General features: G+C 35.1%; 1 protein-coding gene across 11 annotated transcripts in view; it reads right to left on the bottom strand.

The window, feature by feature from the left end:
* Nucleotides 1-17,392, bottom strand: part of Dyrk3_1 (putative dual specificity tyrosine-phosphorylation-regulated kinase 3 homolog) — an 81,753-nt gene extending 64,361 nt beyond the window's left edge. For 8 of the 11 annotated variants that reach the window (XR_008472107.1, XR_008472105.1, XR_008472108.1 and 5 more), the window contains exons 1-3: nt 17,245-17,392; nt 5,842-6,001; nt 4,797-5,637 (exon numbers count right to left, since the gene is read on the bottom strand). Coding sequence is in view for 4 of the 11 variants with exons in the window: in XM_011196046.3 (XP_011194348.1) it covers nt 4,797-5,367 (571 nt within the window). In the remaining 7 variants the exon portion in view is untranslated. Of the gene's footprint in view, nt 1-4,796; nt 5,638-5,841; nt 6,002-16,679 lie in introns of all 11 variants that reach the window. The other 3 variants (XM_011196045.3, XM_029045286.2, XM_054235354.1) reach the window with 3 other exon arrangements.
* Between the last annotated feature and the right edge of the window lie 10 nt (nt 17,393-17,402).

Raw genomic sequence — 17,402 nt, 5'->3', positions numbered from 1 at the left:
AGCATCAGAGTAGGCGTTTATTTCATAAAAATTAAAACAAAACGAAAAATGTTTATAATGAAAAGATGTTTTTTTTTTTGATTTGATAAAAATAAAAAAAACGCAACTGACAAATACATAATATTGTTTATGTTTGTATATCATGATTCAATTATACAAAGTATGGTAAGAAAACAGCATTCTCAGTATTTTTGTGTGCTAATGTTTTTCTAGAAATAGAATATTGAGAAAATTTTTCAAAAAGTTTCATATAGTAGCAGATATTTATCAATACCAATATTTTTAGTTTTTTATTCACATTTAGTTTTTATATACCGTGAACCGAAAAATAGTTAGCTATAATTAAATGGTTAGTTACAAATCGTGCATCCGTTTCTTTAATTATCTTATTCAATTGCATATATCGAGATGTTGATATCTTTACTTCATGTAATGGATTTAAAATGTATAAAAAAAAACAGTGAGTATGGCCTTTGACATTCTGGCATACAATAATGGGAAAGTTGATCTGACCTTTTATTAAAAGAACGTGTTTAAAAATACCAAAAATAAAATTGCTTTGGTAAATAATTGGCCTAAGTCATCCTAAGCGTTTGCTATTTAACCACTAAGTAAACCTCCTTTTAATAATTAGGTTCCAATCCTAGAAGGAAATCGGGAATATATTTTGAACTCTGGCTCTTTTTGTAACTCTCCCGGTAAAGATTATGTAGTCAATCAACATTTGATTTGGTTTGATTTAATAACCGGAGAGATATTACTCAATCTACCAAAGAATTGTATAAAAAAATTGTAAACATTGTAAACAGCGCATTATACTTAAGATACGTTCCATCGCTTTGGAAAGTATTTGAAGTTATTATGATACCTAAGCCGGGTAAACCACTACATGATTTCACATCTTACAGGCCAATATCGCTGCTGCCAGCTCAATCAAAGTCTTCGAGAATGTTCTCATAAAGAGGCTCAAATCAATAATAGATCGAAAACACCTTATACCAGTACATCAGTTCGGCTTTCGTGATCATCATTCAACAATTGACCAGGTACACCGAATCGTTAATTTCGTTGAAAATTCTATGGATAAAAAGAACGTTTGTTCTGCAGCCTTCTTAGACGTGTCTCAGGCTTTTTATACAGTTTGGCATTCGGGTCTACTGCAGAAACTGAAATGCATGTTACCCAAACAATATTAAAAGATAGATACTTTCGCATAAAACAAGAGGATGCATACTCAAACTTGCAACCGATAGAAGGGGGTGTTCCCCAGGGAAGCATGTTGGGGTCAATGCTTTACTTGCTTTTTACAAGTGATATCCCCAATGACTCAAGTTATGTGACAGCGACATTTGCGGATGACACAGCCCTATTAGCAACAGGAGAGTCAACCTCAATATCTACCATTCGAGTGCAAACAGCAATCAATGCAATTACTAAATGGGCTTCCATAGACGTAGACTTTACTTTAAATAAACCAGCATACCATCCCATTTATATAAATGGTACTCCTATACCACATCACAATAATGCTAAGTACATAGGAATTACTCTAGATGCTAAGTTTCGCTGGAAAAAGCATGTCAAGAAAAAAAGGTGCGAGCTTGATTTAAAATTTGCTAAGTTTTACCATCTGGTCGGTGGGAGATCCACGCTTTCAATCGCAAACAAGCTGTTTATATATAATCAAATACTAAAGCCAATTTGGGCCTATGGAGCTCAACTATGGGATTGCTCAAGTCAAAACTGTATTGCCTGCATTCCGCGCTTCCAAAATAAGGTACTAAGAAGTATAGTTAATACTCCTTGGTATGTTAGATCTGCTGACCTTCACCGTGATCTTGGTGTGAATTCAGTAGTAAACGAAATAACCAAATAATACTTTCCGAAAATAATATTAAATGCTTGATTCATGGAGAAAAATGTTAAATATTCTATTCTCTATGATTATTATGATTGTATTAAAATATATACATCACTAGGTTGGTGACACTGCACTTTCAAAATTTAAAAGATTTATGCCGGTATTCTGCGAGCAGTCTCAAGTCTCTAATAGAGACGAATCTGTGGTGTAATCTCTATAGTGACTTTTTGGTATTCTGGCGAGTTTGTCTCATCTCTATTTGAGCAATAACAGTCTCTAATTTGTGATGTGCTTTAAACCAGGTCACACAAAAACAAGAGCAAAATAATGAATGATGCAATTGGCCTAATATATATTATAATGAAAAAAAAACGAGAAGAAGAGAGATAATGTATTAATATTTGCAACTTTGCAATAATGGATAACAAAGTGCTTATGTTTTGGCTACACTCGTAGGCGCAATCTGGCTATTTTGCGCAAGAAGGAAGATCACTTTTTAGATGAAGAAAATACGTTTAGGAAATTATTTCGATACCCAAAACACAAATATGTTTGTATATATATATATATCCAAAATACAAAATATATAATAATCATAAAATAATGAATTTGTATTTTTTACAATTATTTACCTTCGATTGCCGTTATGCTCAAATGTAAGGATGAGTACATCTGTTAATCGATTGTTAGGTAAATTTTTTCATATTTACTTGATTCAGATAAAACACATATATTACGCATTTATTATAAATTATTTTAGTATTATTTTCAATAATAGTACATATTATCCAATTATTTACAAGACATTTTACTGCTGAAATTTGGTTAAAAAAAACTACTTGCGCGCAATCAATTCACAAATTATCATTGTGAACATGCACTCATCTCTAATCAACTAAAATAAACAGCTGATAGCTTGCTTTTCATTTCACCACACTATTTGGTTAACTTTTTTGAGACTGTATCAGCCAGAATACCAAAATGATACCTCCTGACTAAGAGGGTCGCCAATTCGCAATTGTGACAAGCAGAATACCGGCATTAATATTACTATGAAATAATTTGAATAATGGTCACTAAATAACCTTGAAAGAGTATGTCTGGTTCAAGATAATTCTTGGCAAACTTTTCAAAGCTTGGCAATGTTTTCCATAGATAGTCAGCAATCTATTAGACATTGTTTGGAAATTGATATAATTGAAAGCGATTTCCTTCAGAGAAATTCATTTGCATATTTTTATGGTTATATGTATAATGAATATTTTAAAATGCACAATTGTTTGCTGTCTTTAACACTACTAGACTTACCTCATCTATGAAAAATAAAAATGCAAACCATTATTAGAAGACAATCGGACATACTTTCATGCTACTTATTAATTTTGATTGGAAAATAGTTGTATATTTTATACTAAAAAAAATAATGAATGGATTAAACTACATAATTTAGAATGAGATCATTGGTGCACTAAATTCATTCAAATCTATTAACTGTGTAATAAATGAAAATTAATTCACTAACAATCCAATTGTATTTTTAAACTCCTTGGATGTTCCTGGCTTTTCCACCGCACAATTTACGACTAAAGATGGAGCCAATCTGCTTTTAAACTTAAACCAACTAAAACTGTCCATTTGAACGCGTTTTGTGGTAAAAAAAATGGACGAACAATGTGATATACGCAATGATACTCAAAAGAAAGTTCGAATGTGAAGAACTTTTTCCGAGGATCCGAACCGATATGAAGTCTTGATATAGACCGTTAATAAATGACAAGGCTGATCCTTGAAAGTTTGTGGTCTAAATCAGGAAAATTCATGTATTTCTCATGGTCAATTAAAAACAATGTGCTAGTACCCCAAGCGAAGGAAGTAATTTATCTTGGGATTCACCTGGATCCAAGGCTCACGTGGCGGAAACATATAGCGAGTAAAATTCATGCAAATTAAGGGCAGCAAATTTAAATTGGATTTTAAACAAAAATTCTAAACTTAGCCTAGACAACAAAGTCCTGTTATACTATCTAATCATAAAACCGGTTTGGTATTCAACTGTGGAGTACGACCTGCGGAACCAACATTGAGAGATTCCAATCTTAAATGTTTAGAACAATCTCGGTTTCACCATGGTACGTGCGTAACGAAAATAACCATAAAGATCTTCATATTAATACGGTAAAGAAGGAGATAGAGGACAGCACAAAGAAATGAGGGCTTCCAATACTGTACAGTGAACGAATCAGATGGAATTCAAAATTGTTTTATCTGAGAAGTAGGCGAGATTGTGTAGCGATTTCACACATTTCCCACGCATTTCGTTGAAATTGGGTGAGTAATTCCTGAGATATGGGACAATTTATACCAATCTGAGTGCAGCACTTCTGAACCAACTTTTCTGTAAAACTTTAAATATTGATTGCGAAATTTTCGTCCTTTTTTCCAATCACTACCTTCTAGTTGCAAAAATCAGATTGAAGATAGCAGACGTGCAACAACTGATTGAGAACTGTCAAATCGCCAGCTTCATAAAAATTATTTGGGGAATGTTTTATGCGGCTACAACTGGCTGGCTAAACATCCGGTCAAATCTATGCCGTTAATATCAGTCATTATGGGAAATACTTTATGAAAGTAATTGAATATGTAATTTTGAGCATACTAATACGATTTACTCCAGCTCCAAAATACGTATTATACGATATCCATTATTTTAAACGACTTTATGCCAAATATTACGGTTAATGAGACATGGTTTCAAGCATACGAAAACTTTTGATCAGCCTCCATATACCTAACATAATAATTTTCAATGCCAAACCAAAATTCCCATTATTTTTTGCACACTTACATATTTCTTACATAAATTATGAAATTTGATTTTTTTTTTGAAATTTATAAAATTAAATATATGCAAAAAAATAATGCGACAACTCACCCGTAAGCGATTTAGAGGAACGCCAACTTTTATCAACTGTATCAAGCTTTCCTTTTGCTGGATTATCGATGCTATGTTGATCAAAAGTATGACTGACAGCGTTTTCATCTTGTGGTTGTTGCAATGACATTTGCAATTGTGCGGGTGAACTATTTACACTATCATTCGAATCTTCGAGAGACTTTTGCTTTTGTCGTATAATATTTTGTTCATATCGTGTATCACTGTAGTTGCTGCAGTTATGAATAAATTGTTTTTGTGACTGAATCTGCGTGCAAAAACCAATTTTCGAAATGACGTTTTCGTTGTGGTTCTTTATCACGGTTACAGTACTATCTGAATAAGAGAGTTTTTTTCTTAAATGCGATATGTCCGTTGTCGCATCATTATTATGATTGACAACTTTCTTTGTCGAATTGCCCGTAACATTATTTGCAATGGTTGTATTAGCAATTGCACTACCAACAGTATTTGTGATGATCTTAGCTACCGCAGTCACATCGTTGAATGTGTGAGAGAGATTACTTTCGGTGTGAGAGTTCGTGCTTCGCTTCTCTTGTGTGCCAACCATTTTATTGCAGTGGACGTAGTTGATGATTTCGAAGCTTGTATTGAAGGATGTGTTGTCTTATATAATTATTTTAAAACGTTTTGTTATGCTCCTTATATATACGTATACGATGCGTCTGTTGATGAGCTTTTAAGGAATATGCTTTATATAACAAACGAGATGACAGCAGCTACGAATATATTTTTTGAAACACATTTGTAAATGTTGCTGTATTTTTGCCATTTATCATCTCATATATGCGGATTTAGAAGCTAGTTTTCGGTTAGTACTCTGTCGATTTGAGACAAATATTTTTAAATTAGACAACATGTCAGTTTTAATTTAAAGTTATAAACAACTATATAATATCTAACCAACTAATGAATACTGAAATGCTTTCATTGAAAGTATAAACGTATAAAGAACGTTACAAATATGTTTAAGTCCAAAAAAAGTTGTGGCTTTCAGTAAAAACTATATAATGATTATGTATACCATTGTTTTGATTTCCTTATTTTCACTGCAAGTGCTATCATATCATCCGATCTTTTCAACTTCATGAAGCCTGTTTGTAGTTTACTCATTTCAGTGTAGGTAAATCGAATAGAATTTTAATGTAATGATTTACATGCTAACTGATAACTGGCAGGATTTCCTGAAATAATATAAAAAGATAAAGCAAATTGAATTACTGTTTGCTAATTTTTGTATAATAAGCTTGTGGACAAACACATCAACCAGACTAACGAAATGATCACTATTTCGAAATTCGTTCGATTTTATCCAAGATATTTCAGATGTTCGATCGTGGAAAGTTTTATACCGTTTTCGTTTTTTGTTTGGTGCTTGATTTATATATTGAAAAGGGAAACATTCATATATTTTGTTATATTGAAAGTAGGTAACGGGGCAATTCAACAGGCAAAAGTTTATATTTCGCAATGTATGTTATATTATAGATTGCCTGTGGAGACCGCATATTGCTCAATGGCAGGGATTATATCAAGACATATATTTCTGCTATAATCTGTCACCTCGGCACTTTGACAGATATGGTTTATTTTCGGAAAACAGGTTGGGGTTGTGACATCATTGGAATGCGCTCATGCGTTGCCGACATTTTATTTTTTTTTGCATCTTAATAAATTGTAAATGATCGGGAATTAGTACAATTCAATTTATATTACTGCCTCAATATACAAACGTTTCGTTTTTTCTATATAAGCTATCAAATGCCCATATATAAATTTTAACATCGGTCATAGCAATCGATTTGACAGTTGGATATCGCACGATTTCATTTTGATACCGTAATTGCAAATCGCACAAGTTGATTTGAGGTGTGATGAAATTCGCATTTTGCCGGTTGTATTGTATTGTAAAAGATCGCTCTTTTGATAATAGAGTCAATGTAAGTACAATTACATGCATATAAGCTGTTAACTTGCAGCATCTGTTTATTATATTTACATATTATTTTCGTTCTGCAGGATAAATAAAGAAACATTTGAAAATATTATGAACCATATAAGGCTCCTAAAGAAGCCAACGACCATAGCTGTTGAGCTGAAATTAGCAACACTTTGATTTTTTTCGGAAAGGAGATTTCAGAGATTCAGCGTTTGATAAAACATGTGTGCTGTGCTTTGCACAAGATAGGTCGCCTTCATATTTTAGATTTTGCATTGGAAGAATTGATGAAAAAAATATTCAAGATGAACCTGCCGTTCATCAGCCGTTTTAGTACTGATCCGGCAAATAAATAGGAACAAATTGAGAATTATTATATATTAAACGTTTAGTATGTTTTATCTATACTAATCTACTAATCTCGAACAATGTCAGCCTCGAAATCCAGCGCAGAATAACTCTTGCCAACAGGTGCTACTTTGGACTGAGTAGGCAATTGAACAGTAAAGTCCTCTCTCGACGACGAAAACACTCCAGCCCTGAAAGTGTTCGATGCAGTACCCGCCGGAGGAAGCCGAGGAAGGGGAAGGCCTCCACTCCGTTGGAGGGACCAGGTGGAGAGCGACCTGGTTACACTTGGGATCTCCAACTGGCGCCGAACTGCAAAGGAGAGAGACAGGTGGCGCACTATCGTCGATTCGGCTATAACCGGCTAAACGGTTGCAACGCCAATCACATACATACAATCTATACTAATATTATAAAGGGGAAAGGTTTGTTTGTCTCGAATAGGCTCCGAAACTACTGAACCGATTTGAAAAATTCTTTCACCATTGGAAAGCTATACTATCCCTGATTGACATAGGCTAAATTTAGTTTAAAAAAAAAATAGGGTTGCGAAAACGATTGAAGATATAACAAAGAGATGTACTACAATTTTGTAGAACTTATCATTATCTACAAAAAATGTCATCATATCTCTAACTATTATAGTTTTGTCACAATAAGCGATTTTATATAAAAATAATAATTAAAATACCACTACTTGAAAAAGCTCTTTATTTGTACCTTAGTATTAATCGCTATTGTCGCTTGATAATAATATAATATAAAAATGAATTGCTGTTCGTTTGTCCCGCAAAAAAAACGGGAACGGCCAAACCGATCTGGCTAATTTTAGTCTTAAAATATTCGTGAAAGCCCAGAAAAAGATTAGAAAGTAAGTAAATATGGAAAAATTGCGAGGACGATAATACGAGGGCTGCTATATATATTTCTGGCCTAGGCAACACTAAGTGTTGCCAGGTGCAATCTGACATTTCCATTTGAAAGTTTGACATTTTTTAGCATAACATCACTCAGAACGTTTTGTCATTTAATCGTAAATTGTTTTATTTACAGGGAATTAAAAAAATCATCTCGGCCAAAAAATGGAATTAACTCGTGAACATTTTCGTGCGATCATTTTTCACAACTTTCGACGTGGATTATCGCGACAAGAGTGCATCGATGAACTAAAATCTTTGTATGGCCATGAAGCACCATCGTATGCCGCTGTGAAAAACTGGTGCAACGAATTCAATCGTGGACGACGCTGGCTCAAAGAAGAATTCCGTGAAGATCGTCGAAAAACAGCCGTGGTGCCAGAAAACATCGATGCCGTACGTGAACTGATAATGCAAGACCGTCATGTAAGCCTTTCTCCCACCAGCATGCATTCGATATTGAATAAACACCTGGCCGTAAAAAAGGTTTGTTCTCGTTGGATCCCGCACAATTTAACAATCGCTCAAAAAAAGGCTCAAAAAAGTGCTTCGAAAATTGGTTTGAGCGCATGCAAAAGTGTATAAATCTTGATGGAGAATATTTTGAAAAACAATAAAACCATTTTCGTTGATAAATATTCCTATTTTCATTATTAGGCCAGAAATATATATAGCAGCCCTCGTAATAAGAGAATTTTATTCGAGTTGACAAGAAAAATATAAAAAAAATAATATTTTGAAGGTTGTCATTGTTGCTTTGTTAAAATATTTTTGTCATTGTTCAATTGTATAAGGTTGTGTGGATAGCAAAAAACAATTTGTAACAAATAAGGAAAACTTCGGGTGCAACCGAACATTTTATACTATCGCAATTTATTGAAGTAATTTTATTAAGATAACACAATATATTTGACCTATATATTCGACATAAAGTCCTATAGAAAATCATCACATATTGTATATGAGGGCTGATATAATTTCTGAACCAATTTCACTAATTTTCACCACGAAGGTTAATGGGAATAGGGGCAACTTAGCACCTGTTAGAAGGTAAACAAACGGCACATTCGGCTTTGAAATTACACCTAAATTGCAAATGAACGAAACACCAGTCGGCAAAATCGCCAAAAATAGCGCTATAACGAAGATTTTCCAAATATTCAAGAAGTCGCTGGAGGTACTGCACAGGACTTTAAAAGATCTTGATTGTCGATGAACGTTTTTGGTGGAGCCAGGATTCTGTTAGCAGGTGATTTACGCCAGACTCTTCCAATTATTCCTGGATCAACTGTTACTGACGGGCTAAATTGCATGCCTAAAATCAATTAATTTGTGGCGACACATAAAGAATCGCCAATTAAAAACTAACATATGAGTGTTTTTGCAACAATATCAAATTGCGATTGTAGAAGCAGTTGGCAGTTGACACCTCGATGGATTAATAGCATTTCCAACATATTTCTGTCACTTCATTGTCTCGAAAGAGAAGTTTTCCTGACATGAAACCTCAATATGATAACCATAAATGACTGATTGAATGACCTATATTGGTGGTAAAAAAAAGATATCGATGATCTTAATGCGAAAATTTAGAATTTCGGTCCAAGAGAGTTGACACAGCTACAAACCAGGATGACGTAGTCAATTATCCCAAACTATTTAAAATTGCCTGTACTATCACCACTCACTTTGCAATTAAAAGTAGTGTGAGTTGTAACGTAACATAAATCAACCTCCAGTAATCAATATCGTCGCCGAAGCCAAGATTGGACCAACTTAATTTAATGTATACCTTAGCCACAAAAACGTGTGGTCTGCTAGTTTATTAAATATAGCAAATAAACAACAAAAACTAAACTAACAATGCCTTACTAACCACATACTCAACATTTGAATTAAACATGGGGTTCCACAGGACGGTGTCCCCTCCCCGCCACTGTTTAATTTCCACATCTCTAAACTCCCTCAATCACCAGAGCGAATTTCAGTTACCTCCTACGCAGATGATTGTACGATAATGACGTCGGGCACTGGCATCGATGACATGTGTTTGAAAGTGAACAACTACCTCCTCGAATTTTCTCGCTTCTTCTCTGCGAGGAGCCTGGCACTGGCACCCGGCAGAATACAGACTAAATTTTAATATTCACCTCGATGGCACACCTAAACCGACTGTGAATAATCCCAAGAAACGTTGCTGGTCACTTACAAGGCTATCGGCCGGCCGGTCGTAAATTACCCAGCATCGGTATGATCGCCTGGATGCAGCGGCACGCAGCAGCGGAAGATACAGACGTGTCAAAACACCGCACTCCGGACAGCTACAGAATGCCTCTTGAGGTCACCAGAAACACATTTGCACAATGAAGCCACTACGCTGCCTTTTAAGCAGCATAATGAACTGCTCACCAAGCAGTTTCTACTAGAGTGCTTTCGTAGGAATCACACATGTAGTCACTTGCTGGAAGCAGAACCGCCGCCAAGGTGCATCAAGAGGTCCCTCCTACAATATGTGCATGATACTAACCACCTCTTTGCATGCCCAACGAACCCTACTCATCTAAAACCCCTTTCCCTTTGGTCCAACCCTGTCGAAACAGCACGTTTCCTGGGCCTCCCGTTATAGGATTTCGACGACAACTATATTTATGCTCTTCTTTTCAGGCAGGGATAGATAGCCGCTACAACAACAACAACAACGTTTCCGATGACAATTTCATGCGAAAACGAATTGCAGCACATGCATGTGATGAAATCGATCAGACTTCCCCATGCAAACTAGATTTTGTTCTTATATATCCCATATTCCGTTTTCTTTCTTTGATTGAGTTTATTCATTATATATAGTACTAGCAGACCGCTATGGCTTCACACGGGTTCAAAAGTTATAAGTTTTAACACACTTATACACACTCTCCCATACATAAGTCTATACTTTCCCGTTTCTTGCGTGGGTCCATTTTAAAAAAGTAAAATGAGGAAAATTCGAATTTTCGAATTTCTTGATTACGACCTCTAGTCTTTGGTGTCAGTTTTCTTTCTCTGTGAATATGAAGTTGGGAATGCTCAAAGTTCCTTGCATATCTATATATATAAAAGAAAGTGACGTTAGTTACTACGCTTATAACTGGAGAACGCCTGAACCGATTTCGGTGATTACCACCAATTCGGACAGGTCTCCCCCCAAACAAGAAGAATACTTAAGAAAATTCTGGAAAATTTTCCGAAAAAAAAAATTAAGAAGAAAATAAATTTTCAAATACGATTTTAAAAAGGAAATAAAAACGAACAGATGATGGCGCTGTGTGCATCAACTTGAGAATTTTATTCGAGTTGACAAGAAAAAAATATAAGAGAAAACAAAAAAATAATATTTTGAAGGTTGTCATTGTTGCTTTGTTAAAATATTTTTGTTATTGTTCAATTGTATAAGGTTGTGTCGATAGCCCAAAACAATTTGTAACAAATAAGGAAAGGCTAAGTTCGGGTCCAACCGAACATTTTATACTCTCGCAATTTATTGATGTAATTTTATTAAGATAACACACAATTTGACCTATATATTCGAAATAAAGTCCAATAGAAAATCATCACATATAGTATACTAGCTGACTCCGCAGTCGTTGCACTGCGTGAAATTATTTGTTTTGAAAACAAAGTTGAGTTTGTATAGTGTTGGAAAACATATATTTGCGATTTTTCTAAATTTTTTTTCAATGTAACTCAGCTTAATAAACAAAATTTTTTGTTTTCTGTACCGGTGCGTAAATGTACAGAGAAGATGATTTTTCAACTCGTGAATGAAATTTATGCCACACACCTCCAGCGACTGCCTTTGAGACCTGTTTATTGTCATCCCAAATGCAAGTCTCATTGGAAACTGAATACGTTTGAACTGAAATGGCAAATCGTTGGGACTCAAAGAAATTTCTGGAATCAAGCATTCTGCCCCCTTGTAAGTCCCTTTAAAAAAATTTTGCAATTCTTACAGTATTCGATAGCTGCTTGAAGATTGCGAAGCAAAATAAATGACAAGGCATTATAATGACAAAGAATTTAGAAATTTCACTGGATAATTCACAGCTTCGTCTTCATTTTCAACATGATCGATCGATGTGTATGAACACCGGAAGTTGACTTTAAGTCGTATAGATTAAATCATCGGCATAGGTATTTTTGCCAGATAAAAATCTGCGTGCACTCAACCAATCGTAGTTACGATAAATTTGGCTAATGTTCGAATTGATATCAAACCATTCGAAGTATTAACCAGAATTTGCCCAGTTCTTTGCAAATCTTTTGCGGTGCTTTCCTGTTGCAGGAACACACGCATATTCATGGTCAATCATATGGTTTTCGCGTGCCGCCACAAGTACGATGACTTCGATTGATTTCGAAATAACAGAATGTGTTTGTCAATAACAGTATCATTACGCCACCAAAGCGACGATTATTATTCCACAGATCTTTCATTGTTCTGTCAAGTGTTTCTAGAAAATTGCACTCATCTCATAGATGTTTCATAGATTTGCATGTTTAACTGAAGCTACAATGTCGAATGTGCCGTTTCTCCAACTTCAAGTAGCGTTGCTGCAATTCCAGTAGATGCGAGAGCCAACGTAATGCCATTTTGAGATCGTATGGCCATATCAGATATCAGAATCAATCAGGATTCCCAGTTACACCGTGAGTACCAAGAAATAAAAGTCCACCATTTCCATCATGGACTGCCTTAATCAATTCATCATAGGTCGTCTTTTGCTGCTCATTAAATAATGGAACATTTCTTTATACTTGTTGTTCCAAAGTTATTCTGTCGTATGCACGATTCAGGACATCTCTAATTCGACGATTTGGTGATGGCATATGAATTTCAATGCTTCATTGTAGATGTCACCGCGCAATTCTGAATTCTCTGTTGCCACTTGCCAATTTCCGACTTTTCCGAATTGTTTTCTTTTATAGATAGATTGAAAAAAATGTATAGAAAAAAGTAACTTTTTGGAATTTTACAATTTTCCGACTAAACCTTCCAAGATCCACAACGAACAACCTCTGAACATTTCATCAAGAATGGTCCAACCTTTCTCGATCCTTAGCGTATCTAATCTTGAACCGCTTTCGCAGCGCAAGGAACGGAAGCCCTCAGAGATAAATAATTTCCCCCGTTTTTTACACAATTACCACTGTTTCTTCGCTCTTGATACTATATAGCCTATAGCCTTCCTCGATAAATGAACTGTCCAACACAAAAAGAATTATTCATTTCGAACCAGTAGTTTCGGAGATTAGCGCGTTCAAACAAACAAACAAACAAACTCTTCAGCTTTATAATATTTGTATAGATGAGGGCTGATGTAATTCCAGAACCAATTTCACTCATTTTCACCACCAAGGTTAAGGGGAATAGGGGCAACTTAGCACCTGTTAGAAGGTAAACAAACGGCACATTCGGCTTTGAAATTACTCCTAAATTGCAAATGAACGAAATACCAATCGGCAAAATCGTCAAAAATAGCGCTATAACGAAGATTTTCCATATATTCAAGAATTCGCTGGAGGTACTGCACAGGACTTTAAAAGGTCTTGATTGTCGATGAACGTTTTTGGTGGAGCCAGGATTCTGTTATCAGCCGACAAACTTTACGACAAACTCTTCCAATTATTCCTGGATCAACTGTTACTGGCGGGCTAATCGCATGCCTAAAATCATTTAATTTGTGGCGACACATAAAGAATCGCCAATTAACAACTAACATATGAGTGTTTTTGCAACAATATCAAATTGCGATTGTAGAAGCAGTTGGCAGTTGACACCTCGATGGATTAATAGCATTTCCAAAAGATTTCTGTCACTTCATCGACTCGAAAGAGCAGTTTTCCTGACATGAAACCACAATATGATAACCATAAATTACTGATTGAATGACCTATATTGGTGGTAAAAAAAAGATATCGATGATCTTAATGCGAAAATTTAGAATTTCGGTCCAAGAGAGTTGACACAGCTACAAACCAGGATGACGTATTCAATTATCCCACAGACTATTTTAAATTGCTGGACTATCACCACTCACTTTGCAATTAAAAGTAGTGTGAGTTGCTGCGTAACATAAATCAACCTCGAGTAATCAATATCGTCGCCGAAGCCAAGATTGGACCGACATAATTTAATGTATACCTTAGCCACAAAAACGTGTGGCCGGGTCTGCTAGTTTCTAATATTTTGTTCTTCAAGACGCTGCACACGCTGCGTACTCGACTCTCAAGCGCGTACTTGGGAGGTTTTGAAATTTTGTTCAGCAAGCAGCTGCGAGCGCTCGTTACTTAACGCTTTGACACACGATTGCGGTTCGAAGAGAATGACTTGCAAGACGATTTTCAGTTTCAGATTAAGATTCGGAGTCTTTTTGATACCCTCACCTGGGAACTATTTCCAGAAAGTTGAGATTCTATCAATAAATATGGCCTATGTTAATCGGGCTGAATGTAACATTCCAAGATTTTTGAAATCGGCACAGTAGTTTTTGAGTATGTTCATTACAAACATACATACAAATCTTTCCTCTTTATAATAGTAATATTGATATGGACAATGGTGTAATTCCTGGATCGTTTTCAGTTACCAAGTTACATCATATCCAAGGTTATATGTTCACTTAATTTGCTTATTTATCTCGCTGTGTTCCTAGAATAAGTGATATCAATTTGGAGATTCGACGTAAGTTAACGTAAGCGGACAAAATGGGTAGAGCACATGAAGACTTGCTATCTCTCCACTGGTGTAGGTAAGCTCTGGACTTCCGACATACCTAACATATGTCCAGCATGACACCAACCACAGCTTTGGAAGCTCAATTAATACCACCCATCCCACCCCTTTCCTGTGGTCCGACCCCGTCGAAAAAACTCATTTCTTTGCGGGTTCAATCCAAAGTGCGAAAATGGACCAACAACAACACCTCTTGAAACTCATTCTTTGATATACTGAAGACTACAGGTAGCCCAGGTTCACCATGCAATAGCAGCATAAGAGATAAAGAGTCGGCTTTAGTATACTATCCCAGGCTTTCGGTAATAAAATGGATATTATTGGAAAGAGGAGGTTCTCCAGATTAAGAATATATATATACATAGCTGCAGCTGACTTATAGTTTTCGAGATATTCGCACTTAAAAATGAATTAATAATTTTTGGAACAGAGACACACTATTAGAAGAAAACCATTTCCTCTGAATTAAATTGAGATATTTCAGAGATTTACCCATATTTTCGGTTAAAATTTATCCTTAGGCGCTGAGTTCAACATGTTCGATATCTGGGGCCTTGAAAAGTTATGGTCCGTTTTCGACAATTTTTTCACAAGTGAAGCCAGAGATTATATGCACTAATTGTGTAAAGTTTTATTCCGTTATCTTCATTGGTTCCTTATGTTTACATTATAAAGAGAAGGAATAAGATGGATTTCAAAATTGAGTTATAAGGAAAGTAGTAGTGGTTGCGATCCGATTTCGCCCATTTTTTGTCCGTATTATCAGGTCGTCAAGAAAATATTATATACCCAATTTCATTCGAATCGGTCGAGTAGTTCCTCAGATATGGTTTTTGACCCAGAAGTGGGCGATGCCACGCCCATTTTCGATTTTGTAAAAAATCTGAGTACAGCTCCCTTCTGCTATTTCTTCTGCAAAATTAAGTGTTTCTAACGTTTTTCGTTAGTTAGTTAACCCACTTTTAGAAATTTTCAACCTTGTGTGGTGGGGTATATAAGAGAACCGACTGCAGAAAGTTTGGTTTATTTTTTTGAAGCGCGGCCAAAGGCCGCCTATGCGGAAAGTAGTTCTACAAGAAAAAACTTTTCATTTCCCCCTCTTTGATAACTCCCGGTGTTGGCTCGACCAGGGTTATTTTTTTGAAGCGCGGCCGAAGGCCGCCAATGCGGAAAGTATTTCAAACGAAAGACCTTTACATTTCCCTTACTTATAGTACATAGAGTGAATATCATAAACTTTCCTTATATTATCTTTATATAATCTTTTTATAGGGCATTTGTTTTCTGCATTTGGGGTATTTATTTATTTTGGTTCTTCTCATAATGTTTGCAAAATATCTGAGATGGCAACACTTATTACTTGTCAAGCTGCAACCCTTTTTGTTATTGTTGAAATTAAGAGATTTGAGTAAAATGTTAAATACTTATTTACAACTATTTTCGTGATAAATTTTATAACATAAATATGCAGAAACAATGTGGTGAAGTGTAAGTGTAAAATAACTGCATAATATTAATAAAATATTCACTATATATTGTGAAAATTCAAGATAAAATAGCACTTTTTTCAATTTTAAGTGCGAATATCTCGAAAACTATAAGTCAGCTACAGCTATATGTATATATATTCTTAATCTGGAGAACCTCCTCTTTCCAAAGATACCCATTTTATTACCGAAAGCCAGGGATAGTATACGAAAGTTTCCCCGGTCAGGGGCCACCTTACCATGGTTGAGCCTACACGTGGGTAGACCAGACCTTAGCTCTGCATTGGTGGCTTCTTAGTTAAAACAGCCTATATGCAAAAGAAATAGTCCTTGTTCAATATGTAGTTAAAATATGAAAAAAAATTTGAAAGTAATTATTTACTATAAACACAGACATACCGGCAGATTCCAACACCATTCAATTCGTCATAATGAACATTTGAATATAAATAACTCTATATTTATCTAGCACAAAACTATTTCAAGCCGTCAGGTGGCAGGAGTATACCAACTTAACATTTTACACTTCCACCACACTCGAGTATTGATTTTGATACAACAAAATGTATTTTATGATTTATAAAACAAATACTTCTCAAATTAATTAGGCATAATCAAAATTTTTCTTCACAACACAAACATTTGGTTTCATATTACTACCCCAACCATTTTGTTGGCAACCAATACAAATTTTAAACCAATTTTAAAATACTTTATATTTGATGAAAGAGGTCATCCCGTTTTATATGTTTTGGGAGTTTACACGGATTCGTAACATATGCACACTTGGGAGTATTTCATTTGAATTCAATTTGGCACAGTAACTTGCACTTTATATTTTCCCACTTACACTTTGTATACAGTTTTACACTAATACTTCAAAGCAATTACAAAAATCTTTAAAACAGGGATATCTCATATGTTAATACGTAAAATCCATTATTATATCGGAGCTTAAACTTACACAATTTATGTGAATGAGGTTTTACAAGTAGTTGCCATTCATAAAAAATCCATTCGAGTTTTTATATACGTTTATTTCATTTTTTTACTATGTACCAATTGGGGAACACCCGCCGCGAGAACCATACGTAAGAAGTTCTATATCGATTTATGTTACAT

The sequence above is a fragment of the Zeugodacus cucurbitae genome, chromosome X (assembly GCF_028554725.1).
Source record: "Zeugodacus cucurbitae isolate PBARC_wt_2022May chromosome X, idZeuCucr1.2, whole genome shotgun sequence".
In the NCBI taxonomy this organism is placed as follows: Eukaryota; Metazoa; Arthropoda; class Insecta; order Diptera; family Tephritidae; genus Zeugodacus; species Zeugodacus cucurbitae.
This window is presented reverse-complemented; position numbering and strand designations above follow the sequence as displayed.